At 42.4% G+C, this 27,771-nt stretch overlaps 1 protein-coding gene across 1 annotated transcript; it reads right to left on the reverse strand.

Annotated features, from left to right (window-relative positions):
* On the reverse strand, nucleotides 1-27,771 carry SLC10A2 (solute carrier family 10 member 2). Its single transcript, XM_038759352.1, has 6 exons — nucleotides 27,333-27,771; nucleotides 16,649-16,767; nucleotides 7,818-7,906; nucleotides 6,055-6,230; nucleotides 4,333-4,490; nucleotides 1-572 (listed from the first exon to the last, which is right to left on the reverse strand). The coding sequence occupies exons 1-6, from the start codon at nucleotides 27,704-27,706 to the stop codon at nucleotides 448-450; spliced, it is 1,041 nt and encodes a 346-aa protein (XP_038615280.1). The 5' UTR covers nucleotides 27,707-27,771; the 3' UTR covers nucleotides 1-447.

A 27,771-nucleotide genomic window follows, 5' to 3' on the forward strand; every position in this document is an offset into this window, starting at 1 on the left:
AGTATGCTAGAGCAAAGCTTAGTCACTTTACAGAAACAGTGATACATTGCACAACCCTTCCCTGGGAGCTGAGGAACCCAGAGAGCTTCACTGGAGGGGATTTCCGCACAGTAACTTTCAGGTCACCTGAATATTCGTCTTGGTGTCACATCTCTTCGTTCATATTTTGCTCTTCCAAATAGTTGGGTGATCCAAATTTCAGAATTGATGGAATGAAGGTGTTTGTCATGCTAGACTATGAAGATGTTAATTATTTGATTAAATGAGCATTGCCCTGTAAGATGACAACCATCTTTGCTTTGGTGAAGACTTGTAACACGTAGGGTGCAGATCTGATTTCAATTGAGTTATTTTTCTGGTCTAATATTTTGCCCAAATCAGTCCTTTACCAAGAAACTAAAGATGAAGAGAATTCCTCAGGTATGACCTGCTGTGTGCACATGAAATCTAATTTTCATCTTGTTGGAAGGCGCTGTTCACGTTCAAGGGGAATGGTTCTGGTGTGGTTTCAATGCCTTGGTCTTCCTGCAACTTGAGCTTGTTTTTTCCCAATTTCTTGTAAAGTTGATAGACTATAAAAGCCAAAAAACAAGTTAATGTGGCAGAATTTTCATAAAAGAACAATTTTTTTTTCTCTCTGAGCATCTTCCCAGTCAATCAATCAATATTCATTGGGTGCCTCCTATATGCAGAGAATTTACTAAATGCTTGGAGGAATACAATATAACAGAATTAATAAACATGCTCCCTGACAACAAGGAGCTTACAGTCTGGCTGCGGGGGAGGGAGCGGGGGTGCAGACATTTAAAATAAAGGGCTTATGTTAGAGCACAGAACCCCTTAAAAAGTTTTCTGATTGTATATTCACGCGCGCGCATACAGATATGTAGCTGCAACTGTACAAATGCATAACAATGGCCTTATCTTCCTATTTTCACCACCTTTGGCTGTTACCTTAGGGGTAAAACCCTCCAAAGCAGTAATTATGGTTCAGTAATTTAAAATAATGAAGTCAAGCTTCAGCAGGGCTCAGGATAGACTATGATTTGTGGACCTCCCACCTATCCGTCTTGTCCGTCTTGTACCAATTTTCTTACCAGATCGAGATGTAAGTACTTCCAGCTATTATGATAAATGCACATAAAAGTAAATAACATTTGCCAAAGTTCAAGGCGTAAGGTGTTCTTTTCTCCAAAGAAAGCAAGGCATTTAATTTTTGAGCACTGGGAAAATTTGGGCACCTTTGGCATATAGTTTGCCCTGAAAGTTAACCATGTAAAAAATTGTCTTTGAATCTATGAATTTTGTTGGATTCTTGGATTCTTTTCTGAGAATCTTTTTTTTTCTCTCTCTTAGGTAACATGTATAACAACTGTTTCATGATACTCTCCCAAGCACTTTGTAGTCAATACACAGTGCTCAGTAAGTGCCACTCTCCATTTTCCTCTTACCTTCATTTTGGATTATAAGCAATAACTGGCTAACTTTTATCATATTTTTCATTGTCCCCAGAGCCTCTGCTAGTTGGCACATTCTTTCACTCAGTTTGATTATGGGTTATTGGAACATATACTGCATTCAAATATGAAGAAGCTGTTCTTTTGGGCATTTTAATAAACACACTCAATAGTTCAACACTTTAGTCTTTCTATTACCCTTCCTATTAAAATACTGGTTTTCAAAATATCCATAATGTATTATAAGTGTAGATGATGCATGTAAAGCTGTCAACATAACACTTCTATGGTACTGATGAAGTATAAGCCAGATTGTCCTCTGTGGCTAATGCACTAGCCTACTTCCAGCTCTCAGAAACTCTAGGGACCTCAAAGAGTTGATGAGCTTGAAAAAATCATTCACAGTTTGCCTTTCTTAAAAGTCTCAACTGAGCTCACTGAGAAAAAAGGAGTCTTTTCACAGAAAGGATGTGAAAAATATTACCTTTTTTCATTTTCCCATGTTCAAGAGAACAGTTATGTTATTTAAGTGCTTACTATGTGTCACACACTATTCTAAGCACTGGGGTAGTTACAAGTTAATTAGGGCAGCCACAATCCCTGTCCCACATTGGGCTCAGCCTAAACAGGAAGAGAAACAGATATTGAACCTCCATTTTACAGTTGAGGAAACTGATGCCAGGGAAGTTAGGTGACTTGTCTAAGGCAAGTGGCAGAATCAGTATTAGAACCCAGGTGCTCTGACTCCAGGTCTTCCTTTGTTCACCTAGTCCCAGCATGAGAACTTAAGAAATACCACACTGGGTTTGAAACAATGGCCCATTCTTTATTTCCAGCATTTTTCCCCTAAAGAGTCACTTAAGGATTCCCATCATCAAGGTTAAGGATAACTTTCCCTATAATTGATCCACAATAGACTCAACATCCATAAATGTATCATGTGACTTCTTGGGCCTCCTCAACCTAGACTTTCCTTTAATACCTCTACCTTTTCTCCTCATAACACTAACTGTGATATTTCTTAAGCACTTACTATGTGGCAAGCACTCCTCCCCCTGGCCTGGAATGCCCTCCCTCCGCACATCCGCCAAGCTAGCTCTCTTCCTCCCTTCAAAGCCCTACTGAGAGCTCACCTCCTCCAGGAGGCCTTCCCACACTGAGCCCCCTCTTTCCTCTCCTCCTCCCCATCCCTCCTGCCCTACCTCCTTCCCCTCCCCGCAGCACCTGTATATATGTTTGTACAGATTTATTACTCTATTTATTTTACTTGCACATATTTACTATTCTATTTATTTTGTTAATGATGTGCATCTAGCTTTAATTCTATTTATTCTGATGACTTGACACCTTTCCACATGTTTTGTTCTGTCATCTGTCTCCCCCTCCTACACTATGAGCCCACTGTTGGGTAGGGACCGTCTCTACTCAGTGGAAAGAGCCCGGGCTTTGGAGTCAGAGGTCATGGGTTCAAATCCTGACTGTACCAATTGTCAGTTGTGTGACTTTGGGCAAGTCACATAACTTCTCTGTGCCTCAGTGACCTCATCTGTAAAATGGGGATTAAGACTGAGAGCCCCCTGTGGGACAACCTGATCACCTTGTAACCTCCCCAGCACTTAGAACAGTGCTCTGCACATAGTAAGCACTTAATAAATGCCATCATTATTATTATTATTATATGTTGCCAACTTGTACTTCCAAAGTGCTTAGTACAGTGCTCTGCACACAGTAAGCGCTTGATAAATACGATTGAATGGATGAATGAATCTAGCTTTATTTCTGTTTATTCTGATGACTTGACACCTTTCCACATATTTTGTTTTGTTGTCTGTCTCCCCCCTCTAGACTGTGACCCCGTTGTTGGGTAAGGACTGTCTCTATATGTTGCTAACTTGTACTTCCCAAGTGCTTAGTACAGTGCTCTGCACACAGTAAGCACTTGATAAATACGATTGAATGAATGAAGCACTGTACTAAGTGCTGTGGTAGAGACAAGATCATCAGGTCCCACATAGGACTCACAGCCCACGTAGGGGGGAGAACGGGTCTTGAAGTCATTTTGTATGTACCCCAATGCTCAGTACAGTGCTTGGCACATAGTAGGGGCTTAACAAATACCATAATCATCATTATTATTATTACTAATCACTTGGGAGAGAACAAGACTGTGAGCCCGTTGTTGGGTAGGGACCGTCTCTATATGTTGCCGACTTGTACTTCCCAAGCACTTAGTACAGTGCTCTGCACACAGCAAGCGCTCAATAAATGTGATTGAATGTACGATTGAATAAATGAATGAATTTTGCACATAAGGGAATGGAGGTACAGAGAAGTTAAGTGAGTTGCCCAAGATCACACAGCGGACATGTGGAGGAGCTGGGAATAGAACCCAGGTCCTCTGATTCTCAGGCCTGTGCTCTTTCCCCTAGGCCATGCTACTTCTAACCTATTAACGGTCCTCTCCTTCTTGAATTTATCCAACTCCTTCAATAAATCAATAAATCAATGGCATTTGAGCATTAACTGTCTGTGGAGCACTGTTCAAAGCACTTGAACATATTCTTGAACCAGTTAACTGGTTGATATTTCCTACTTGAAAAACTTCCTGTGGGAAAGCATTCCAAATGCTTACTGGTAGGCAACACTGCTTCTGTTTGCTTTGGACTATACTGAATGCTCTCAGCAGGTGACAGATGTTTTGGAGAAAAGCAATTCCGTGTTTGCTCTGCCCACATCCTTTGTGACAGTGATTTTTTTTTTTTTTTGGTCAACTTCCCAAACTTCAGGCAAGCACTTCCAAAAGCTACGAATGGAGTAACAACTCAGTTTCTGACAGGAGATTACACTAATTGAAAGCGATTACAGTGTAACTTACATCCTAAGAATATTGCTGCAAAGATTATCTGGAAAATGCTGTAGATGAGTGGAAAGGTAAACATCTGATTCAGCTGTTCAGGGGTGAAGGAGAGTTGAACTATCGTTGAACACAGCTGAGCATTCTGCAGTCCCGTTTCAAAAGCCACAGTACGGCATCTGAAAGTAATTTGAAAATGTTAACATATCAGGCTTTCAAGACTCAGAAGGAATACAGTTAGCGAGGAACATAGCGGTATATTCTAGGGTCTAGCATTGAATTGATCCAACTCCTTCAATCAATCAATCAATATTTACTGCCTGAGAATCACTGTACTGTTCTAAGTATTTGAACATCTTCTTGAACCAGTTAACCAGTTGATATTTTCTACTCAAAAAGAAAATATTGAAAACACTGAATTCTTTTCCCCTCTTTAACTGAGTTGCAGTTCACTTTACATGGAATGAGCACGGCCAGGAAGGGGAAGGCATCTGGCAATAACGAGTGCCAACACACCAGAGGCATCTCCCTCCTTCAACTGGTTCTTCTCTTCTGAACTCTCCTGAGCATGCAGTTTGGCCTCTTGACCTATCTCCTCCATTCCTCAAAACCCCACTACATCCACTCCTTTCTTAGAGAAGCGGCATATCTCAGGGGCAAGAACACAGGCTTGGGAATCAGAGAATGTGGGTTTTAATCCTGACTCCACCAGTTGTCTGCTGGGTGACCTTGGGCAAGCCACTTAACTTCTCTGTGTCTCAGTTGCCTCTTCTGGAAAATGGAGATTAAGACTTTGAGCCCCACGTGGGGCAACCTGATGGCCTTGTATCTACATCTACCCCAGCGCTTGAAACAGTGCTTGGTCCATATTAAGCGCTTAACAAATACCATTATTATTATCCCTGCTTTCATCTTAGGAATGTACCTAGTGATAGGAGGGCAGGAGGGCATTAGAGTGCAAGTTCCAGGACATCTTGCCCAGTGTTAGCTTCCCTCTGGGGAAGAATTCTACCTCCCTCTCAGTGACTCTAGACAGTCCAAGGGCCTCTGTTCTAGGTCCGGATTTACCACCCCAGTGCGTGGGACTCTGAAGAGCTGCCGTCATGTGAGTTGGCAGGTTGAGAGCAGATGGGTTAGTACAGTGCTCTGCACATAGTAAGCGCTCAATAAATACGATTGATGATGATGATGATGGGTTGTCCCTGAAGCACTGGCCTTACTCCTGTATGCCCCATGCCAACTGCCACATTCTTCTGCAGCATTGGCAGTTCCCTGGGCTGTGACCCCACTGGGGTAGGGCCCAGGCAATCCCCAAACTGACCCTATCCTAGGGCTGGCCCTACTTTCTCCCCTCCACCCCCACCCATATCTACCCCGGTGAGAGTGGACTGGAAGGAATGCTTCCCTCCCTTTGTGTGCCAAGTTTCATAAATACTGCAACTCATCACCTATCCAATTTCTCCAACATCGAGGCTCCCATCCACTCTCGAAAAGAGGAAATCCTTAAAAATCAAACTGTTTTTTTGGGGAAGACCCTTTGGAAAAGTTAGATTGCAAGAGAAATAAAGTGGTGGCATAATAGGAAGGGAAATGATACGCCAATCCGCCCAAAGTCAGGGCTTCTTGACCTTGGTGGGAGGACTCAGTGACTTGTTCTAAGGAACCGTCGTCTTATCCTGCAGGCAAACTATAGAAGATAATTCAAAGACATTTGTATGCTCTAAATCACCAAGGGACTTGTACCTCAACCAAGACTGACCAGCTACCCGAGCCAGAACAAAACCCAGAGTGTAGCCAGCGGCTGGGAATATCGTTCCTATGATCCACAGATTGGGAGAAATAATCCAGGAACCCTTGTATAATATTCCTCCGACCACAGCTATGAGCACTATGAGGATTGCACCCAGAATGGAACCAATCTGAAAGAAAGAGGGGAGGGGGGGGACAATGTTCAGTACATGCAGAACAGACCCAAAGCAAATTCCTTAACCTGGGCTTGATGTGTCAATGTTTTAGCCAATTAGCAACATGTTTAGTTTTAACTATTGTTTGCATTTTAGGTTTAGCTAATGGGTCTTGACTCAGTACTTGTCAAAAAGGCTGCTTACTCGGCAAAATATGGTTTTATGGTTTGACTGGACAGAGTGCTTTAAAATTTTATATGTAGATTGCATAACCACGGCTTTAAAAAAAAAATCAGGCTTGTAGCTAATGTTAGTTTTTTTTTTTGTCAGTCACATTATCAGGGATACAGTGATACATTGGTACTAAGCGCTTAACAAATGCCATTATTATTATTAATACTATTATTATTATTATATTGGCCCTATTTTTACCTGTTACTAGCATTCTGTTTTGGTCACAGACTGATCTTTTTTTTTTTTTTTTTCAGTTTCCTTAATCTCATTTGCATGGACATGTTACACAATTGCACAGTTTGTTAAGGGATATTCATACAAAGTAATGCAACAAGATAAAGTAGTGGGTTGTCTTTGCTATCACGTTGGTTTTTCTGGGATTAGCAGTCCTAACTCAAGTATTATTATACTCTCTCTTTCGTGACCGCTTCTTTAGACTCAGTTTCCTCTTGGGACAGAATCAATAGTACTCTCTGTCTGTTTATAGAAGTGCTTCATGAAGACCAATTATCATGAGTGATATTGACAGAAATAAGGGCTGGGCCCAGTACATTCATTCAATCGCATTTAAAGACATGCGTGAAATGGAATAGATTGTGAAGGATGGAACGTGAGAAACTGTGCTCTCGGGACTTCTAGGGCCCTCACAGAATGAAATTCAATCAATGGTACGTTTTGAGCACTTATTATGTGCAGAGCACTGTACTAAGCGCTTGGGAGAGTACACTACAATAGAGTTAATCTCCTCACCGCTAATCTCCTCACTGTACGTCGTTCTTGCCTGTCCCGCCGTCGACCCCCGGCCCACGTCATCCCCCGGGCCTGGAATGCCCTCCCTCTGCCCCTCCGCCCAGCTAGCTCTCTTCCTCCCTTCAAGGCCCTGCTGAGAGCTCACCTCCTCCAGGAGGCCTTCCCAGACTGAGCCCCTTCCCTCCTCTCCCCCTCGTCCCCCTCTCCATCCCCCCATCTTACCTCCTTCCCTTCCCCACAGCACCTGTATATATGTATATATGGTTGTACATATTTATTACTCTATTTATTTATTTATTTTACTTGTACATTTCTATCCTATTTATTTTGTTTTGTTGGTATGTTTGGTTCTGTTCTCTGTCTCCCCCTTTTAGACTGTGAGCCCACTGTTGGGTAGGGACTGTCTCTATGTGTTGCCAATTTGTACTTCCCAAGCGCTTAGTACAGTGCTCTGCACATAGTAAGTGCTCAATAAATACGATTGATTGATTGATTGATTGAGTTGGTAAACAGGTTCTCTGTCCACAGGGAACTTACAGTACAGAGACTGCACGGAGAATGTGGTTGTGATAATGTCACTGTTCACTGTCACTACTGGAGATAGCAGTGGAGTCTTACCTTAAGTATGCTCTTGGCTTTCTTAGGCCATTTGCTGTTGACATACATTCCCAAAGAAACAGGGATGACTAGGGCTACCAAGGAGGTACCTAAAAGGAACAGAGCAGTTACCTGAATTAGAGCAAACTGAGTAAAAAATTAATCAATAGTATTTACTGAACACATACTTTGTGCAGAGCACTGTACCGAGCACTTGGGAGAGTACAATATAACAACAGAGTTGGTAGACACATACCCTGCCCACAGTGATCTCACAGTGTAGAGGGCGAGACAGACAATATGAATAAATTACAGATATTCGTTCATTCACTCAATCGTATTTATTGAGCACTTACTGTGCACAGAGCGCCGTACTAAGCGCTTGGGAAGTACAAATCGGCAGGGTATAGAGACGGTCCCTACCCAACAACGGGCTCACAGTCTAGAAGGGGGAGACAGACAACAAAGTAAAACAATTAAACCAAGAGTCAATACCTTCAGAATATGTTCATAAGTGCTGTGGGATTGAGGGAGGGGTGAATAAAGGGAGCAAATTAGGGTGACATAGGGTGTGGGAGAAGAGGAGAAGAGGACCTGAGGGCTTTGTCAGGCAAGGCCCCTTGGAGGAGGTGTGTCTTTAATAAGTCTTTGAAAGTGGGGAGAGTAATTGTTGGATACGAAGAGGAACGGCGTTCTAGGCCAGAAAAGACTACAATGGTCAATTGGGAATCCTACAATGTTGAGTGTTAGGATTATAAACCTTTGAGGGACATTTCAGAGGCTGGAAGTGTAGTGAGGGTCAGCAAAAGAGCTGATCGAGTGAGGTGATAACAATAATGATCAATCAATCAATCAATCGTATTTACTGAGCGCTTACTATGTGCAGAGCACTGTACTAAGCGCTTGGGAAGTACAAATTGGCATCACATAGAGACAGTCCCTACCCAACAGTGGGCTCACAGTCTAAAAGGGGGAGACAGAGAACAGAACCAAACATACCAACAAAATAAAATAAGTAGGATGGAAATGTACAAGTAAAATAAATAAATAGAGTAATAAATATGTACAACCATATATACATATATACAGGTGCTGTGGGGAAGGGAAGGAGGTAAGACGGGGGGATGGAGAGGGGGACGAGGGGGAGAGGAAAGAAGGGGCTCAGTCTGGGAAGGCCTCCTGGAGGAGGTGAGCTCTCAGCAGGGCCTTGAAGGGAGGAAGAGAGCTAGCTTGGCGGAGGGGCAGAGGGAGGGCATTCCAGGCCCGGGGGATGACGTGGGCCGGGGGTCGATGGCGGGACAGGCGAGAGCGAGGTACAGTGAGGAGATTAGCGGTGGAGGAGCGGAGGGTGCGGGCTGGGCAGTAGAAGGAGAGAAGGGAGGTGAGGTAGGAGGGGGCGAGGTGATGGAGAGCCTTGAAGCCCAGGGTGAGGAGTTTCTGCTTGATGCGCAGATTGATCGGTAGCCATTGGAGGTTTTTGAGGAGGGGAGTAATATGTCCAGAGCGTTTCTGGACAAAGATAATCCGGGCAGCAGCATGAAGTATGGATTGAAGTGGAGAGAGACACGAGGATAGGAGATCAGAGAGAAGGCTAGTGCAGTAGTCCAGACGGGATAGGATGAGAGCTTGAATTAGCAGGGTAGCGGTTTGGATGGAGAGGAAAGGGCGGATCTTGGCAATGTTGTGGAGCTGAGACCGGCAGGTTTTGGTGACGGCTTGGATGTGAGGGGTGAATGAGAGAGCGGAGTCGAGGATGACACCAAGGTTGCGGGCTTGTGAGACGGGAAGGATGGTAGTGCCGTCAACAGAGATGGGAAAGTCAGGGAGAGGACAAGGTTTGGGAGGGAAGACAAGGAGCTCAGTCTTCGACATGTTGAGCTTTAGGTGGCGGGCGGACATCCAGATGGAGATGTCCTGAAGGCAGGAGGAGATGCGAGCCTCTATCAGTAAACTTTTGTTCTAGTGCATGGAGATCAGGCAGCAGGTGAATGCAGTTAATGCAGCAGTAGGTGAAGAAATCCAGTACCACCACTTTCCCAGAGAGGTCTTTGTACATATAAATTGGGCTTTCTGTGTTCAGCCATTCTAATCCTTCCGCAAACTCGGGGACTTTTAAGTCCCTCTCCCGACTGTCCACCTTCTGGAGATACTGGTAGACCAAATGGTCTTTCTCCTGGAGGGTGACGGCGTCGAGCAGGGCGTATTCCAGCGAGGTTTGGGCGGGATACAGGCTCGACAGGCTGCAGGCCTCAGGCCCAACCGCCGCCGCCGCCGCCATCTTGGCGGCCGCCATCATTAATGATAATGATAATGACATTTATTAAGCGCTTACTGTGTGCAAAGTACTATTCTAAGCACTGGGGAGGTTACAAAATGATCAGGTTGTCCCACGGGGGGCTCACAGTCTTAATCCCCATTTTACAGATGAGGTAACTGAGGCACAGAGAAGTGAAGTGACTTGCCCAAAGTCCTACAGCTGACAATTGGCGGAGCTGGGACTTGAACCCCTGACCTCTGACTCCAAAGCCTGGGCTCTTTCCACTGAGCCACGCTGCTTTCCCAATAAAATATTTCGGTCAACCATATACACGAACTATTAAATGGACTAGTCGTGACTTGATTGCGATGCCTACCAACAGGACCCCACTAGTGAATTGGAAAAAAAAATACAGTTTAGTTAAGAATGATGCAGCTCAGACTTTGAAATGGGCTGAAAATGCTACTTGTGGCTGGAAATGTTCTTAACAAGAGTTTGATTTATTTTTAAGAGGGATAAGTGGAAAAGAGAATTATTGGTGACATCTAACTATAGCAAGGAAAGAAGCTCATATTTTAGGGTCCAACTCGATTACCTTGTATCTAACCCAGTGCTTGGTACAATGACTGCCGCGTAGTAAGCACTTAACGAATACCACAATTATTACTTAGGAATTTTAACAAATCCTGCAATGAATAACCCTAACCCGATAACCCAGAAACTACAAGTTTGACTTTTTTTGTTCAATTTACTAAGGAGAATAACGTTGGTAAAATATCATTTCCAACTATGTGGTAACCTTTCGGTTGAAGAAATCAATTAAAATAAAACAAAGCCCTTTGTAAAAGCCCCATCCATAACTCAATGAATGAGCAAACATGTCAATCTAGGTTGTAATGAAATGAAACTTCAAGCATGCAGTAAGAATTGCTCTTTATAAAGATGGCTCATATCTGGGGAAAAAAATCTCTTCAACAGGTATCTTGTTTTTTTTTTAATTTTGTAATAGAAAAACTAATACAGGAATCCAAAAGTAACAGCATATATACAATCAATTTAAGATAACCAACACATTTAGGAAATCTATACTAGAAAAGAAAGATGCCAATAATTGATAAGAAAAAAAGGACATAGTACAGATTGGAATTAAAAGTTGATAGTGAATCTGAGTGGAGGCTTTGCTTGAAGTATATTTTATTATAACATTTACAATACATTTAAAATTTAAACCTGAATTCTAGAAATGTTTGAAGGGAAAAAGATCACTCACTGGTAACTATATTCAAACTATGGAATCTTGTAACAGAACAATTTAAAGATAAAGGAATTGTACAATGTTTTATTGTTAATTTGGAAGAGGATAGTGATTCTTTTGAGATTGCAGCCCAGAGAAATATAAAGGCCAGAATTCATACAGGAAGTTAGTGGAGATTTTGAAGATAAAGAGGTATTTGAAGGGCACAGGAAAGTTTTACATGAGTTATAAAACTGAGATTAAGAAATGGAATTCCAGTAATGCATGCTCAAAAGAACGTATAATTGAGGTTTAAGGAAAAGTTGAAACAGAACTTTAATACATTCGTAAAGCAGGAATGGTGGCTAAAGTAGGCAAAAATATAGAACAGATATAGAAGTGGGTGTTTTGAGGATTCAAAAAATAGTTTTGTACAAAGTGCTGAATAATATTTCGTATTCCTAGAATACGCTATTTTTTTTTAAATCAAATGACCAAGGTCCGAATATGCTGCTTTTTTAGGTTCAGCATCATGATTCTTGCAGGTATCATTGGAAAAATCTAGGAAGTGGTTGTGTGCATAGAGATATAATCTGTTACCGAAGTTTTCCACCAAAGAGGTCAACAAATACTATTAAGCAATAACTTATTGAGCATTTACTGTGCGCGGTGCACTGTACTAAGCACTTGGTAGAGTGTAATATATCAAAGTTGGTAGACATGTTCCCTGCCCACAATGATCTTACATCTAGAGGACTTGCAGTGTGGCACCTGGAGAGAAGCAGTGTGGCTCAGTGGAAAGAGCCCGAGCTTGGGAGTCAGAGGTCATGGGTTCGAGTCCCAGCTCCACCACATGTCTGCTGTGTGACCTTGGACAAGTCACTTAATTTCTCTGAGCCTCAGTTCCCTCATCTGTAAAATGGGGATTAAGACTGTGAGCCCCATGTGGGACAACCTGATCACCTTGTATCCCCCTCACCGCTTAGAACAGTGCTTTGCATGTAGTAAGCACTTAAATGCCATCATTATTATGATTATTACTTGCAGGAAGTCCAAAAGCACAGGGTGATGGATTTGGGTGTGTATCTCTGGAGGAATACAGTGGTAGATTTGAACAGGAATTGATTAAATTGTGTGAAACAGAGAAAAATGGAACTGACCATAAGCTTATGCCAACAATTTAGACATTGTCATCTCCTCAAATTTTTTTTTCACTGGCGACAGTTATATGATTCGAAGTTGTGTAATGCTAAAGGGGTACTGGACTCTGGAGCATTTGAAAAATATAGAATCTTGGAATTGGAGATCATACATACGGATGTATTTTTAAAAATTGCAGTAAATTGTGGATTATTTTGGCAGAGGCTACAAATCAAAACAACTCACTGAAAAAAGGTGAATTTAAACTAATTTAGAGTACCTCATAAAATCAATGTCCATTGCTTTCTCAGGTATTTAGTCACGATTTAAGTGTAATTGATGGGGTCCTAATTCCTAGGTACCTAGTAGTAGGCCCCTAGCTAGTAGGCCCCTATTCCCCTAAGATTGGACAGCTAGTATTATACAAGAGAGCCACTTGAATGGGGAGAGATTAAAGAAAAGGCTGCATAATTGTATGCAATTCAGAATGAGATAGAGAAAGCTTCAGAATCTATTGACATTTTGATGTGTTTTACTAAATGTTTAATAGCCAGTGATTGTAGATCAGGAAAAATTGAGTTATTGGTAAAAAGTGTATATTGATATATTTGTCTAAGGTAAAAAATCTACATTTGTTATGGATTTCTATACAAACTCTCAGAACCTGCATTACCGAGTACCTTTTAACAAAAATCTAACAATTTGTCCATTTTAGCAGACAAGATACATTCTCTAATGTTTGACAAATTATCGAATGCAATTTAGCCACACTCAGTTCGAAACATTTGCCTACCTATGAGTTTCTGTCTACACATCCTCTTGCATACTCTTACGCAAATGGGTTATCAGAAAATGGGGTAAAAATAATTAGATTTCTTAGAGAAGCAATATATTATAGGTATCTCCTTTATGGGATGGCTATTTTCCAGGTCATGGCAATGAGATGGTCATCACTGAAAATGCTCTTTGGAAGAAAATCAGAAATTGACTTCCAACTTTGAAATATATGTAACTAATTTATAATATATTTATGTTAATGTCTGTCTCTCCCTTTAGACTGAAAGCTCATTGTGGACAGGGAATGTGTCTATCAAGTCTGTTGTGTTGTACTCTCCCATGCACTTAGAATAGTGCTCTGCGCTTGGTAAATGAACAAATATCATCAACGATGATGATCGTACATAAGCGCTGTGGGGCCGAGGGTGGGATGAAAATAAAATGTTTAAAGGATACAGATCCAAGTGCAAATTAATAAAAACAATCAACATAATAAATGAAATATGTTAAAACCTTGCAACAAAGGTATGACTTTTGAGTAAACGGTCTGAGGGCCTGCAAAAGAAACAACTGTAAATAATCATCTAAACATTTGTTAGTAAGGCTTAACTGATTATAGCAATGAGAAACATTAAATTGGAAGGATTCATTCCCCTCTCTCTAGGAATAAGTGATAAAGTGCCGCCTTGATTAAAGGCACTGAGGGATCTATGATGATGATTCAATCTTCTATCAGTCTGGAAGCAAAGTATGATGTTTTCAGTTGCTCCTACATTGTCCCGTGTGTCTCACAGCTCTGACTTGCAGCAGGTATTTGTAGGGTTAAGAGAAGGGTGAGTTCTCTTTTCCCTTTGTTTTGATAATAATTGTGATGTTTTTTAAGCACTTACTAGGAGCTAAGAACTGAACTAAGCTTTTGGCTATATAAGAGATGGTCAGGTTAGATACTAGTAACAGAATCACAGTTTAAGTAAGAGGTAGAACAGATATTGAATCCTCATTTTACAGATGAGGACACAAGCACAGAGAAGATAAGTGAACTTGCCCAAGATCATCTAGCAAGGAAGTGGCGGGAGCCAGAATTAGAACCCAGGTCTCTTCATTCCTGGATGTGTGCTCTTTCCATTAGGCAGCACTGTTTCTTGAGACAAATATTATTTGTCAAATACATATTTGTCAATGAATTTTACTAAAATAGTTAATGCAAATGACTTACTGGTGGGGAAATGAATGAACTCAGATTGGGATGATTTACGTTTACTGGAGGAATCTGATCTTCATGTGCTAATGATTTCTAGTCACTATCAAATCAGATTAATTCAAATAAATGACCTTGAAACAGAATAGGTGGGAAAAATGGATCGAGTGTGTGTTTTATGTTCAAAAGATATTATTTCCCATTCAACGGCATTCTTTGACGATAGGGAGTTCAATTGGGCATGCAAAAAAAAATTTGATTTTTCTGTATTTCATTTAGTGCTATTTGGCAAAAGGGGCATGCTTTTGCATTTTATTTAAACACTTTGTTCAAAAGTTTTAAAATAATGGACATTAAAAATAGTAAAACTGGAGCAACTTTTCTCCCTCCTACTTAAACTGTGACCCCCGTGTGGGATCTGGTTATCTTGTATCTACCCTAGCATTTAACACAGCGCTTGGTACATAGTAGCACTTAAAAAATACTGTAATTATCGTTAGATAATCTATTTTGTCAGAGGCATAGAAAAGCTTGTTGCTTTATGGTCTTCCAACTCTCTTGAAGAGCCGATATCAAAACCCAATTGTGCTTCTTGGCGTGTGTGATGAGTTTATAATAGCAGTTGTTGAAAAGTTAAGTTGAGAAGCAGTATATAAAGCACGGACCTGGTAGAAGGATCTGGGTTCTAATCCCAGCGCCGCCATTTTTCTGGTGAGTTAGCTTGGGCAAGTCACTTACCTTCGCTGTGCCTCATCTGTAAACTGGGGTTTACGACTGTGAGTCCTCCCGTATAATAATGATGGCATTTGTTAAGCGCTTATTATGTGCAAAGTACTGTTCTAAGCGCTGGGGAGAACACAAGGTGATCAGGTTTTCCCACGTGGGGCTCACAGTCTTAATCCCCATTTTACAGATGAGGGAACTGAGGCCCAGAGAAGTGAAGTGATTTACGCTGCTTCCCGTATGGACTTGGATTGTGTCCACGCTGATTAGCTTGTATCTACCCCAGTGCTTAGTACAGTGCACATAGTAAACGCTTAACAAATACCATAAAAAGTCATTTTTTTCCAGATATCAAGTTTAAGTAGAGTTCACTTCCCGAGTCTATGCAGCAAGCTGTGTGAGTGTAACTTTCTCTCAAGGTCAATAAAACTATCTGTCCTTAGCTCCTGGTGTTTGGGCCTTTTGAGAAGCAGTGTGGCTTAATAATAATAATGATGATGGCATTTATTAAGCGCTTACTATGTGCAGAGCACTGTTCTAAGCGCTGGGGAGGTTACAAGGTGATCAGGTTGTCCCACAGGGGGCTCACAGTCTTCATCCCCATTTTACAGATGAGGTAACTGAGGCCCAGGCAAGTGGAGTGACTTGTCCAAAGTCACACAGTTGACAATTGGCAGAGCTGGGATTTGAACCTATGACCTCTGACTCCAAAGCCCGGGCTCTTTCCACTGAGCCACACTGCTTTTCTTCTGCCTCTTTGGCTTAGTGTCTAGGGCATGAGCCTGGGAATCAGAAGGACTTGAGTTCTAATTCCACTCTCCACATGTCTGCTATGTGACGTTGGACAAGTCACTTCACTTCTCTGGACCTCAGTTTCCCCGTCTGTAAAATGGGGATTAAGAGCCAGAGCTCCATGTGGGACAGGGCCTGTGGCCAACCCGATTAACTTGTATCTACCTCGGCACACAGAGCAGTGCTTGGCACATAGTAAGTGCTTCACAAGTCTCATAGTTATTAATTTTTATTATTACTGCCACATTGTTTTCAATGTACTGTGTGGCTCACCTCACCGGAGTAATGGAAGTTTCTGAGTGTTACTAGTGGTGAAGACCAAGTTTGCAGAACTGACATTAATGACATTAAGTGTGGCACCTCGGACCATGCTACGCTTACGTCCTCTCTCGGCTGGCCTCTGGGAAGACGGAAGGATGTTGGCTGGATGAAGGTAGCAATGGCAGAGCTGTCCGTACTCCTGAGCATCGACTATCGATCTTGTCTAACCACCAGCCAACCAGGAGACATCCAAAAGGAAGTGATCGTTTGTCTCTGAGTCACCTAATGAGGTGGGCTCCACTGGAATGCAAAGTTTTCATGACCACATCCCGTTGCGTTACTTTGAATCTGATTACAATGGAGCCACTAACAGGAAGCATCTGTGCTGACCCGAGCAGTAGGGAAAAGGTAGTAAGGAAAGCTGAAGAAGGGAAAAGAAAGCACTAGGGTGGCAGGCGAATGTCACTCACCTATACTGGTGTAAGGGATGACGATCGAACCGGCATCCGTCCACATTTTGGTATAAACAAGGAGACAAAGAGGCATCATTCCCATGGCCAACAGAGTTGAACATGTTGTCATACTGATGCTGCAGGGAAATGCAAAAAGTCACAGTTCAGCTACTCCCTTCTATTGAGAATTTCTTCACGCTTCAGCTTGAAATTAAAGTAGAAGATTGGACTGAGCCCAAAGCACATTAGCATTAGCAGGTACCTCTTCACATATAAGGAAAGAAGTGCTAGTAGGCTTCTGTGACAGCATTCTCACATTGTCCTTGTGCCCCCGTTACAGTCCAAAAATGAGGTTGAACCTTTCCACGGCCCCTTCTGAAGCTAAATGGTACCAAGGTAATCCTAATCTCCTCTCTTCTACAATCCCTAAAGGTATATTATTATTACTTAACTCTCTTTCATCAGAGAGTCATTTCTTATGAACATGTCTTGCTAGAAAGGATAGGAACTTACAGACTGTCATCTTCAAAAATGGACAGCCCTCCCCCCCTCCATGTAAACACATAGATGTTAAGCGCTTAGTACAGTGCTCTCACAGTAAGTGCTCGATAAATACGATTGAATGAATCTAGGTCTCTGTGTTGTGGATATATACATGGGAGAAGAGTGAGAGCAAACAACTTGAAGAATGTGGATTTAGAAGAGTGAAAGGGGCTACAGTGATTGTACAATGATTGATAGAATCAATCAGTGATACTTTCTGAGCACTTACTGTGTGCAGAGCACTGTACTAAATGTCTGGGAGAGTACAACAGAATTTCTAGACATGTTCCCTTCTCACAAGAGGCTTACAATCTAGAGTGGGAGACAGACATTAAAATTCATTGCAGATAAGTACATAACTACTGTGGGGTTGAGGGTAGGGTGAATACTCTCTAAAATGGAGCTGTGGGGTTGAGGGTAGGGTGAATAACCTCTAGAATGGAGCCATGAAAGAACAAGTGTTTAGATTTATTCTTTGGCTGTATCCGACAATAATAAACCACCCAGAAAGAGTAGATATTCCATGGAGAGAGAAGCACAACTGAAGGGTCAGGTTCAAATGAGCCAGTTGTGTGCTGGGGAGGAAAGAAATATCAAAGTGCAAACCTCATGACTACTGGAGAGAATTTCAGAGTTAGATAGGGGAAAGAGAGAAAAAGTTTTATGGAGGAATGTGGCCCTAGTAACCCTAGAAACTCGAGAATCTATAACTGCATTCATGCTTTTCCATCACCCCAGACCCCTTATCTCATTGCCAACCTGGAGGTTCCCACAGTCTAAGCAGGTTTTAGGTGGAAAAATGGCTAATGGGGCTAGAAGCCCTTCTGGACAAAAGTCATCAATCACATGGACTACTGGGCTAGATGAGAGGAACAAATGAAGGATCAACAATAATAATATTGGTATTTGTTGAGCGCTTACTATGGGCCAAGCAGTGTTCTAAATGCTGGGGTAGATTCAAGGTTAGACACAGTCCCTGTCCCACATGGGGCTCACATTCTTAATCCCCATTTTACAGATGAGGCAACTGAGGCCAAGTGAAGTGATTTGCCCAAGGTCACACAGTTGACAAGAGGTGGAGCCGGGATTAGAACCCATGTCTTCTGACTCTCAGGCCTGTGGTCTTTCCACTAGACCATGCTGCTTTCCTAGTAATCAATCAGTCAACAATATTTCTTGAGCTCTTAATCTCTGCAGAGGGCTTGGGATAAGTTTCCAGTTAGTAGACAGGATCCCTGCTCTCAAGGAGATTACAATCTATTAATGGCAAATATGTCCTGTCTCTATGAGTTCAAGCTAATGTTTCCTACTATTACAAAAATCAATTGGCATAAAAATTCTAGCTCCCAAGCTCAATTTTTCTCGCTTGAAGTCATGGCTGCTAACATTTATGTCTTCAAGAAGCATGTGAAATCTGATAACTTTTATCTTTTCAACTTCCGTATAGTCCAGTTCAGTGAGTGTGAAAGGGAAAGGAATGAAGATGGTGAGATTGTAAAATTGCACTGGGAAAGGATAAGGGGGCGGGGGCATGAAGGAGGACAGGAATGGAGATGGGATCTTGTGAAGGCTGAAATAAGTGAGCAGGAAAGAGAACAGGGTGAGTGTAGGATTGAAAGTTAAGGTGTAAATTGAAACATAAGTAGTAGGAGGCATTTATGAGCTTGTAGTTGACTGCGGAACTGAAGTTAAGAGGAAAGAAAGTGGTAGAACTGGAAAGATGAGGGATTTGGCTTGCAGAGGAAGCTGTCAAGAATGGGAGGGGAAGGTGGGAGAGATTGTGGGTGCCCAAAGAAATAGGGAAGAAAATCAAGAACTTTGGCAAGAAAAAAAAAAGGAAGGGAAATTAAGGGTAGTAATGATTGTTAGAAAAAAAAGTACAAAGAAATCTAAAGTGGAAATTGTGGCCAGAGAATTGTTGTCAATTGAGTTTCAGCAAAAGGAAAGTAAAAACAAGAATGAGCATGAAAGAAAAGTACTTTCCTGATGTGGGTGGAGTGACAAGTGACAGAAAGCTGAAACATTTAAGCTTTTCCAGGCAGTGCTTTCCTTTTCTTTGGCTCCCTTCTGCGCACCCTGACTTGCCCCTTTTATTCATTCCCCCCAGCCGCCCCCAAACACTTATGTACATGTGTGTAATTTAGTCATTTATATTAGTGTCTGCCTCCCACTTTAAACTGTAAACTCATGGTGGGCAGGGAATATGTCCATCACAATGTACTCTCCCAAGCACTTAGTACAGTGTTCTGAACATAGTAAGCACTCAAATACAATTAAATGACTGACTGACTTAGGGAAGAATGATTGGGTCCTGAGAGTCTGTTCGGAGGCAAATAATCCCCAGACTGTAAACTCCTTGAAGTCAGGGATTGGGTTTACCAAATCTAGATTATTGTATTCTCCTAAGCATTCAGTACAGTGGTCTGCACAAAGCAAGTGCTCAATAAATACAATTGATCGATTTCTGATTTTCCTGACTCTCAGCTAGTTAGAAAGAGGCAGATGTAACAAGCATCAATTTTATGTCTTCCCTTCTTCCCTTGAATCCAGAGATGTAGTGGCCAGTGGAATGTTATGAAATATAGAAAATGCTAGTGAGCAAATACTGCATTTGAATTATTAGCAAGTGGGTTTTGGTTGAACAGGGCAAGTCTGTGACAAATGCTAGGTACTTGAAATGCAGACTGTATTTCAGTTCAACAAGAGGCACCCATTAAATGTTTTTCATGCCTGCAGTTAACCTTTCATCAATCAATCAATCATATTTATTGAGTGCTTACTGTGTGCAGAGCACTGTACTAAGCGCTTGGGAAATACAAGTTGGCAACATATAGAGACGGTCCCTACCCAACAGTGGGCTCACAGTCTAGAAGATTCATCTTTCAATCCTGCTATTGGGTAATGGTATACTCAATTAATGGTATTTATTGAGTGCTTAATGTGTGCAGAGCTCTGTATTAAGCATTTGGGAGAGTTAAATACAATAGAGTAGGTAGACATGTTCCCTATCCATGAGGAGCTCACAGCCTAGAGGGAGGTCACTTAGAAATGCAAATCTCTGATTTTTCAAAATCTTATTTGAGGAGTGAAAAATAGTGTTGGTAATTATGATGTGGTGGTACATGTTGTAAGGCCAAATGATAGTGGAAAACTGATATAGTTGAATCTTAAGATTAATCTTAATCTTGGAGAAGCAGCGTGGTTTTGTGGAAAGAGCACAGGCTTGGGAGTCAGGATGTGGGTTCTAATCCCACCTCCACCACTTGTCTGCTGTGTGACCTTGGGCAAGTTGCTTCTCTGTGCCTCACTTACCTCATCTGTAAAGTGGGGATCAAAAGTGTGAGCCCCACGTGGGACAACCTGATTACCCTGTATCTACCCCAGCACTTAGAATGGTGCTTGGCACATAGTAAGTACTTAACAAATACCATAATTATTATTAACCATCTAGAGACTATAATGTGGCAGAGCTGGGTTTGCTTAAACTCCCCTCCCGTCAACTCGATGGAGTAGTACAAAATCATTTCTAAAAAAAGTTTCTAGTCTCTGTGATCCCCTGCCTCTCCTAGCATTGCTATGTTGCGCTATTCCAGGGACGTTACTAGGACCTTCTGATTGCCTGATGAAATATTGCTGGACTGACAAACTTTCTAGAGAATGAAGACACAGAAAGGTGCTGTGACAATATCATAGATGCCGTTAGAACAAGGGGCACCAGCTAATTATAAAGAACATAGGACTGGAGTCAAGGGACCTGATTCTAATGCTGGCTCTGTCATTTGCCTGCTGAGTGACCTGGGACAAGTCACTTTTCTTCTCTGTGCCTCAGTGTCCTCATCTGTAAAATGGCAATTAAATATTTATTATCCCTCTCTCCTAGATGTGATTTCTGCTTAGAGAGGGACTGTGTTTGATCTGATGATGTTCTATCCACCCCAGTGCTTGACAAATAGTGATCACTTAATACACAACTTTATTAAGTGCAAGTGGGCATTTGCTTAGCTCTTAACTGACAACCATCAAGACTGTGGGTGCAGGCCAGAGATACTGCCAAGGTTGGATGAAAATTACTAGAGATGGAATAACTATGGACAGCAAAGAAAGTCACTGTCAAGTTTTTGTAACGTCTTCTAATGGTAAGAAGGGGAAGTCTTTAAATGCCTTTGTCAGAAATTGTAGGTCCACCTAAAATATGCCAAAGTGGTTGGATACTACATCTGAAGATAATCAGTTGTATTTATTGAGCACTTATGCGTGAAGAGCACTGTACTAAGCATTTGGGAGAGTATAGTAGAACCAAATGGATAGACATGTTCCCTGTCCATTGTCATCTTTTCATTAAAGAGGGTTTATGGTCCATTCACACAACTATTGGACCACTGAAGAGTACTGAAACTCTGAGGGAATATTAAATAATGGCAAGAACATTATCACTCTGTGAAAGTATCTTTCACCCTTGGAGGAGGCTTTCTGAAGCTCAGGAAACTGGCCAAAATGGGAAGCTGCGGCCATAGCTTCAACTTTTAAAGAAGTAATGTCCACAATGTCATAAAACTTGATAAAGCACCTGGTCTGTAATGACATTTCAAACTGGAATCTTTCAGGCAAGAAGGGAACGTAGTGCTTAGACACCTACAAGAAAAGCCTCATTATTTCAAATATGGCATTGAGCTCAAGAATTAAGGGGAGAGAATGGACTGCAGAAATTCCCAAGGTATTCCAATACTCTCCAATGCCAGCAAGACTCTAGTCAGAATGTTCTGAACTGGCTACTTAAGAATTTAGTTAATCTCACTCTCCCAGAATTGTAATGTGATATCACTCCATGCTCTTCTGTAACTGTCAGATTGCAAAGATCAGGCCTGCTGCGTTGTGAATGGCATAGACAAGAGGATAACCAATCCTATGCTGTGCAATAAATGGAAAGGGGACACACGTGGAGGGAGGGAAGAATAGGATAAAAACCCCGTGAAGCTCAGTTCCGAATAGGACAGTCTAGCAATGGACTATTGCAGGACAAAAGCAGTAGTCATGTCAGCCTAACACTTGTTAATCCGGAGAGGGTTGGCTCTTCTTTAGCAGAGGATTTGAGAATATCAGGAATACAAGAAGCAGTTTTGAAAGCAGCTACTGGTGTGTAAGTGTAGCACTACAGCAAATGTCCAGAGCCAGGTGAATCCCCTTAAATGGATTCATTCATTCAATCATATTTATTGAGCGCTTACTGTGTGCAGAGCCCTGTACTAAGCACTTGGGAAGTTGATTGCAAAGTTGCTGGATCTGCAAAATGCCCCACCTGACTACCTGTGAGACCTTCTGAGTGATGATGACTCCTCCCAGACAAATTTCCCCCAAGTATCCCTTCCACTTTGGCTGAGAATGGCCTGCTCCTTCAGCAACAACGGGAATGGGAAACCATCCACTAAGATCAAGCAAGTTTCAGAGGAGCAGATCACATTGTTGACCAAATGGGAGCTGAGTTGGCTGAAAAGCTCACTGAGAACCTGGAGCTGTTCCAGAACAAGTCCAGGGAGTTTGGCCTCTCTTTTTTGGGAAGAAAAAATTCCCTGTGCTCCCCCAAACTTAGCTACGGCCCATTCTTCTCTCCTCCCTGACCTGGGACAACTATTAGAAACAGCTTGGACTCCCCAGACCAACCCACTCGGGGCCCAGGCCACCAAGATAAATACAGAAGTCACATGACATAGTAGATAGAGCACAGGCCTGGGAGACAGAAGGTCATGGGTTCTAATTCCTCCTCCACCACTTGTCTGCTGTGTCACCTTAAGCAAGTCACTTCACTTCTGTGTGCCTCAGTACCCTTATCTGTAAAATGGAGATTGAGACTGTGAGCTCCACATGGGACAGGGACTGTGTCCAACTTAATAATAATGATTGCATTTATTAAGTGCTTACTATGTGCAAAGCAACTTGATTTGTATTCAGTACAGTCCCTGGCACATAGTAAGTGCTTAACAAATACCTTTATTATTATTATTATCATTATTTTTATAAATCAGGCCTCAGAGCAGTTGTGTCTAGTAGGCAGGGGTGTCTAGTAGTCCAACTCTCTCAACTCATCATGCCCCACTTAACCTCCATACTCAGGGTACCCACTCGATGACCAAATAGGTGTTTTCAACACCACCCTCTCTACTGAACTCAACTCACTCGCTCCCCCGTCTCTACTTCGCTCTCATACCACTAACCCACAGCCCTGGATCACCTATACAGTCCTCCTCCTTTGCTCTTATAATAATAATAATAATGGCATTTATTAAGCACTTACTATGTGCAAAGCACTGTTCTAAGTGCTGGGGAGATTACAAGGTGATCAGGTCATCCCAAGGGGGCTCACAGTCTTAATCCCCATTTTACAGATGAGGTAACTGAGGCCCAGAGAAGTGAAGTGACTTGCCCAAAGTCACACAGCTGACAATTGGCGGAGTTGGGATTTGAATCCATGACCTCTGACTCCAAAGCCTGGGCTCTTTCCATTGAGCCACATTGCTTCCTAGAGCTGCAGAACATTGCTGGTGGAAATCCAAATATCAGGATGACTTTGTCCACTTCAAATTTATCCTTGCTTGCTTTAACTCTTTGCTCTCCTCTGCCCGACAACACTATTTCTCTTTCCTTATTGACAGCCATGCCCAGTGCCCTCCGTAGTCATTCCAGACATTTAACTCCTTCCTCAGGCCCTCTGTCCCCCGTCTCCCTCACCCCTTATCCCCAATAACCTGGCCATCTACTTGATTAAGAAAATTAACACAATCAGGTGTGAGCTCCCTAAAATTGACCCACCCTCTCCTCAGTCCCTCCCCCTCCTGGCCCCCTCTTCAACTTTCCCATTCTTTCCAGCAGTATCTGCTGAGGAGATCTCCTGCCTCCCCTCAAATGCCATCCCATCCACATATGCATCAGACCCCATTCCTTTGCACCTAATAAAAACTCTCTTCCCCTCCTCCTTCCCTCCCTAACAGCCATCTTCAACTGTTCACTCTCCAATGGCCTCTTTCCCATTGCCTTCAAACATGCTCATGTCTTCCCCCATCCTAAAAAATGCCCCCCATTCATCCCACAGCTCTCTCCAGTAATCGCCCTATCTCCCTCCTTCCATTCGTCTCCAAACTCCTTGAGCGAGTCATCTCCACTTGTTGTCTCAAATTCCTCTCCTCCAATTTTCTCCTGGACCCCCTCCATTCTGGCTTCCATCCCCTTCACTCCACTGAAACTACCCTCTGAAAGGTCACCAGTGATCTCCTTCTTGCCAAATCCAACAGCTTCTTCTCCATCCTAATCCTCCTCGACCTCTCATCTGCCTTTGACACTGTGGACCACCCTCTTGTGCTGGAAATGTTACACAACGTTGGCTTCACTGACTCTGTCCTCTCCTGGTATCTCTCTGGCTATTCATTCTCAGTCTCCTTCATGGGCTCCTCCTCCCCTTCCCATTCCCTAACTGTGGGGGTTCCTCAAGGTTCAGTTCTTGGTTCCCTTCTATTCTCAATTTACACACATTCCCTTGGTGAATTCATTCGCTCCCATGGCTTCAATGACCATCTCTATGCAGATGTTACCCAAATCTACATCTCTCTCTGATCTCTCTCTCTTTCTCTCTATCTCTATCTATCTCTATCTCTCTCTCCTCACATCCACCTTATCCGCTCCATCCATACTGCTACCACGTTAATACAGTCGCTCATCCTATCCCACCTAGATTACTACATCAGCCTCCTTACTGTCCTCCCAACCTCCTGCCTCTCCCCTCTCCAGTCCATACTTTGCTCCTCTGTCTGGATCATCTTTCTACAGAAACGTTCAGGACATATCACCCTGCCTTCTCAAATATCTCCAGTTGTTGCCTAACCACCTCTGGATCAACCAATAACTCCTCACCATTGGCTTTAAAGCACTAAGTCACCTTGCCCCCTCCTACCTCACCTAGCTTCTCTCCTTCTACAAGCCAACCTGCGTACTCTGCTTCGCTGATGCTAACCTTCTCACAGTGCCTCAATCTCGCCTGTCTCACCGCTGACCCCGGCCATGTCCTGCTCTGGCCTGGAAGACCCTCCCTCCTCAAATCCACCAGACAATTACCCTTCCCTGCTTCAAAGCCTTACTGAAGAGGGCTTCCCAGATGAAGCCCAACTCTTCCTCATCTCCCATTCCCTTTTGCATTGCCCTAACTTACTCCCTTTGCTCTCCCCCCACCCCATCCTAGACCAATAACACTTATGTATATATCAGTAATTTTATTTATTTGTATTGATGTCTCTCCCCCTCCCCTCCCCCCAGATTGTGAGCTTGCCGTGGGCAGGGATTGTCACTTTTTATTGTTGTATTGTACTTTCCCAAGCGCTTAGTATAGTGCTCTGCACCCAGTAAGGGCTTAATAAATATGACTGACTGACTGAATGAATGGTAATCAGAAAAAAAACTCACTCAGATCAGCAAAGTTGAGAGAAGTGGCTGAGGGATCAGCTTCGGGTTGGGGAAGGACAGTTGGCTCTTAGACCCCTTCGAGGGCTTGTATTAACTTGTATCTACCCCAGTGCTTAGTACAGTGTTTGGTACGTTATGAACACTTAACAGATGCCATCATCATCAACGTTGGCTAGGTTGGAATTGTCTCATCTGAATACATGTTCAGGATCACCTCATTTTTGAACTCATGTTCTCTCTGTATTTTTTTAAACATGTCTTTCCATCTGTAGTTTCTGCAGCTTTCAGAACAGTGCTTTGCACATAGTAAGCACTTAATAAATGCCATTATTATTATTATTATTACTGTTGCTGGACTGTATTATTTAAATGTAGTTTCTTTTCCAAAACCAAGGTATTTTTCTTGGGAAATTCTAATTGAGTCTTGGATCCATTAGGCAATCTTCCTTCAATAGCAATACCAATATTATTTTGGAAATATATTTACACCTTAAACCATGCATATCCAAGATCTTTTCCTATCTGAAGATCCCAGGAGGTCACGAAGAAATAACTGGATTTCTGAGAATTAATGAGTAAAATCCAAATTTCTCATCTTAAATCTTTGCATCTCCCCAAAGAAAGTCTCAGAACACCTTGAGGGAGTGATAGTTTTTTTCCATCAGAAATATGACACTGAAAAAATGGATGATATATTTTGCCCAAGGATTCAGGAGAATTAAGTAACAGAGCTGAGATTGGAGGTCAAGGGTAACTGACTCCCTGCTTTCCGGTAAGCATTTTACAAGTTTCTATAAAGCATTCTATTCATTGCTGCCGCAGCATTTTTCTATCTAATTCCTACTATGAAATCCTCTCTTTGGGATACAGTAACCTATGATACACAGAGCTTGGATTATCAATTGAGGAGCAGCACATTCCAGTACTTTAACATCTGCAGTTGGGCAGAAATACTTTCCTTTTCTGTGTTCCACAGTGTTCAATAGTTCGTATGTGGGAGGCAGAAATCACATCTACTCAAAGCTGTCAACATTGTAATTGTTGGTCTATTCACACTAATGCCACATCTCATTTCTATTGGTTTTCCCAATGCTAGTTTGGACTGGTTTATGACGACTTGGACAAATATTACAATTTATGTCATTCTGTGGAAAGAAAATAAACTATTTCTATTTATTTTAGAATACAATAATCACCATAAAAAAATAAGCTCCTGTAGCTTGATTTAAAAAATCTGATTACATGCAAATTCTTGCCTGGGGTTTTTCACAAAGTGGCATTGCCCAAGAAAGCAGCGTGAGAGTTTGATGTTTGCTAGCTTACCCACTGGTGTCCCATCCTCCTTTCTGATCCCAGGCCGATTCAGACTAGTATGACTGAAGATCTACTCTTGTCAAGGAGGATTTCACTGGAGGACAAAAACCGCCCTCAACTGCCTCTTGTTCTTCAAACAGGGCCTCCCTCCTTTATGAAAACTCTGACTCTTTCCCAGAGATCAAGGGCAATTAACTGTCTCTCCGTACGCCAATTCGAATGCAATATTTTGCCGCGGCAGGAAATCTGCCCTTCTGCTAAGGGGTCCATTCACCCTGCCCAATCTACTTTCTTAAGCAAGGGTTAACGTAGATTATTAAAAGAGTATTTAAATGTTCACGGACCCAAGGGCTGACTGATTCAAAGAGTGACTTCTGAATTTCCAATCTGATTTCCTTACCTCAAGTCCATGTCTCCGTCTGCCCAGTAAGCCAAGATATTAGAAGCTGTTCCTCCTGGACAGCATCCCATGATTATAATCACCACTGCCTGCACGGGCAGGACATTGAAGGCAAGCGACAGGATGAAGCCTGTGAGGGGCATGATTCCAAACTGGCAGAGGAAGCCCACTATTACGCCCCATGGTCTTCTTAAGTGTCCCAGGAATTTCTTTATCTCCACATTGCAGCCCATTGAAAACATCACCATGGCCAGCATGATGGTCAAGACCGTACTTAAGACTATATTCAAAATTTGGTTGAACCTGTTCTCAGGTGTCAGGCATGAGTCACCCTGGCAAATGGTGGCATTTTCAAAGCAGGTTGAAAGATTCATCACTGGATTTGCTGCCAAAATTGTGAAATCCTCAAAAATGACGTTGGCCGAGGTCTGATGCCGAT

This window comes from Tachyglossus aculeatus, chromosome 17, assembly GCF_015852505.1.
Source record: "Tachyglossus aculeatus isolate mTacAcu1 chromosome 17, mTacAcu1.pri, whole genome shotgun sequence".
In the NCBI taxonomy this organism is placed as follows: domain Eukaryota; kingdom Metazoa; phylum Chordata; class Mammalia; order Monotremata; family Tachyglossidae; genus Tachyglossus; species Tachyglossus aculeatus.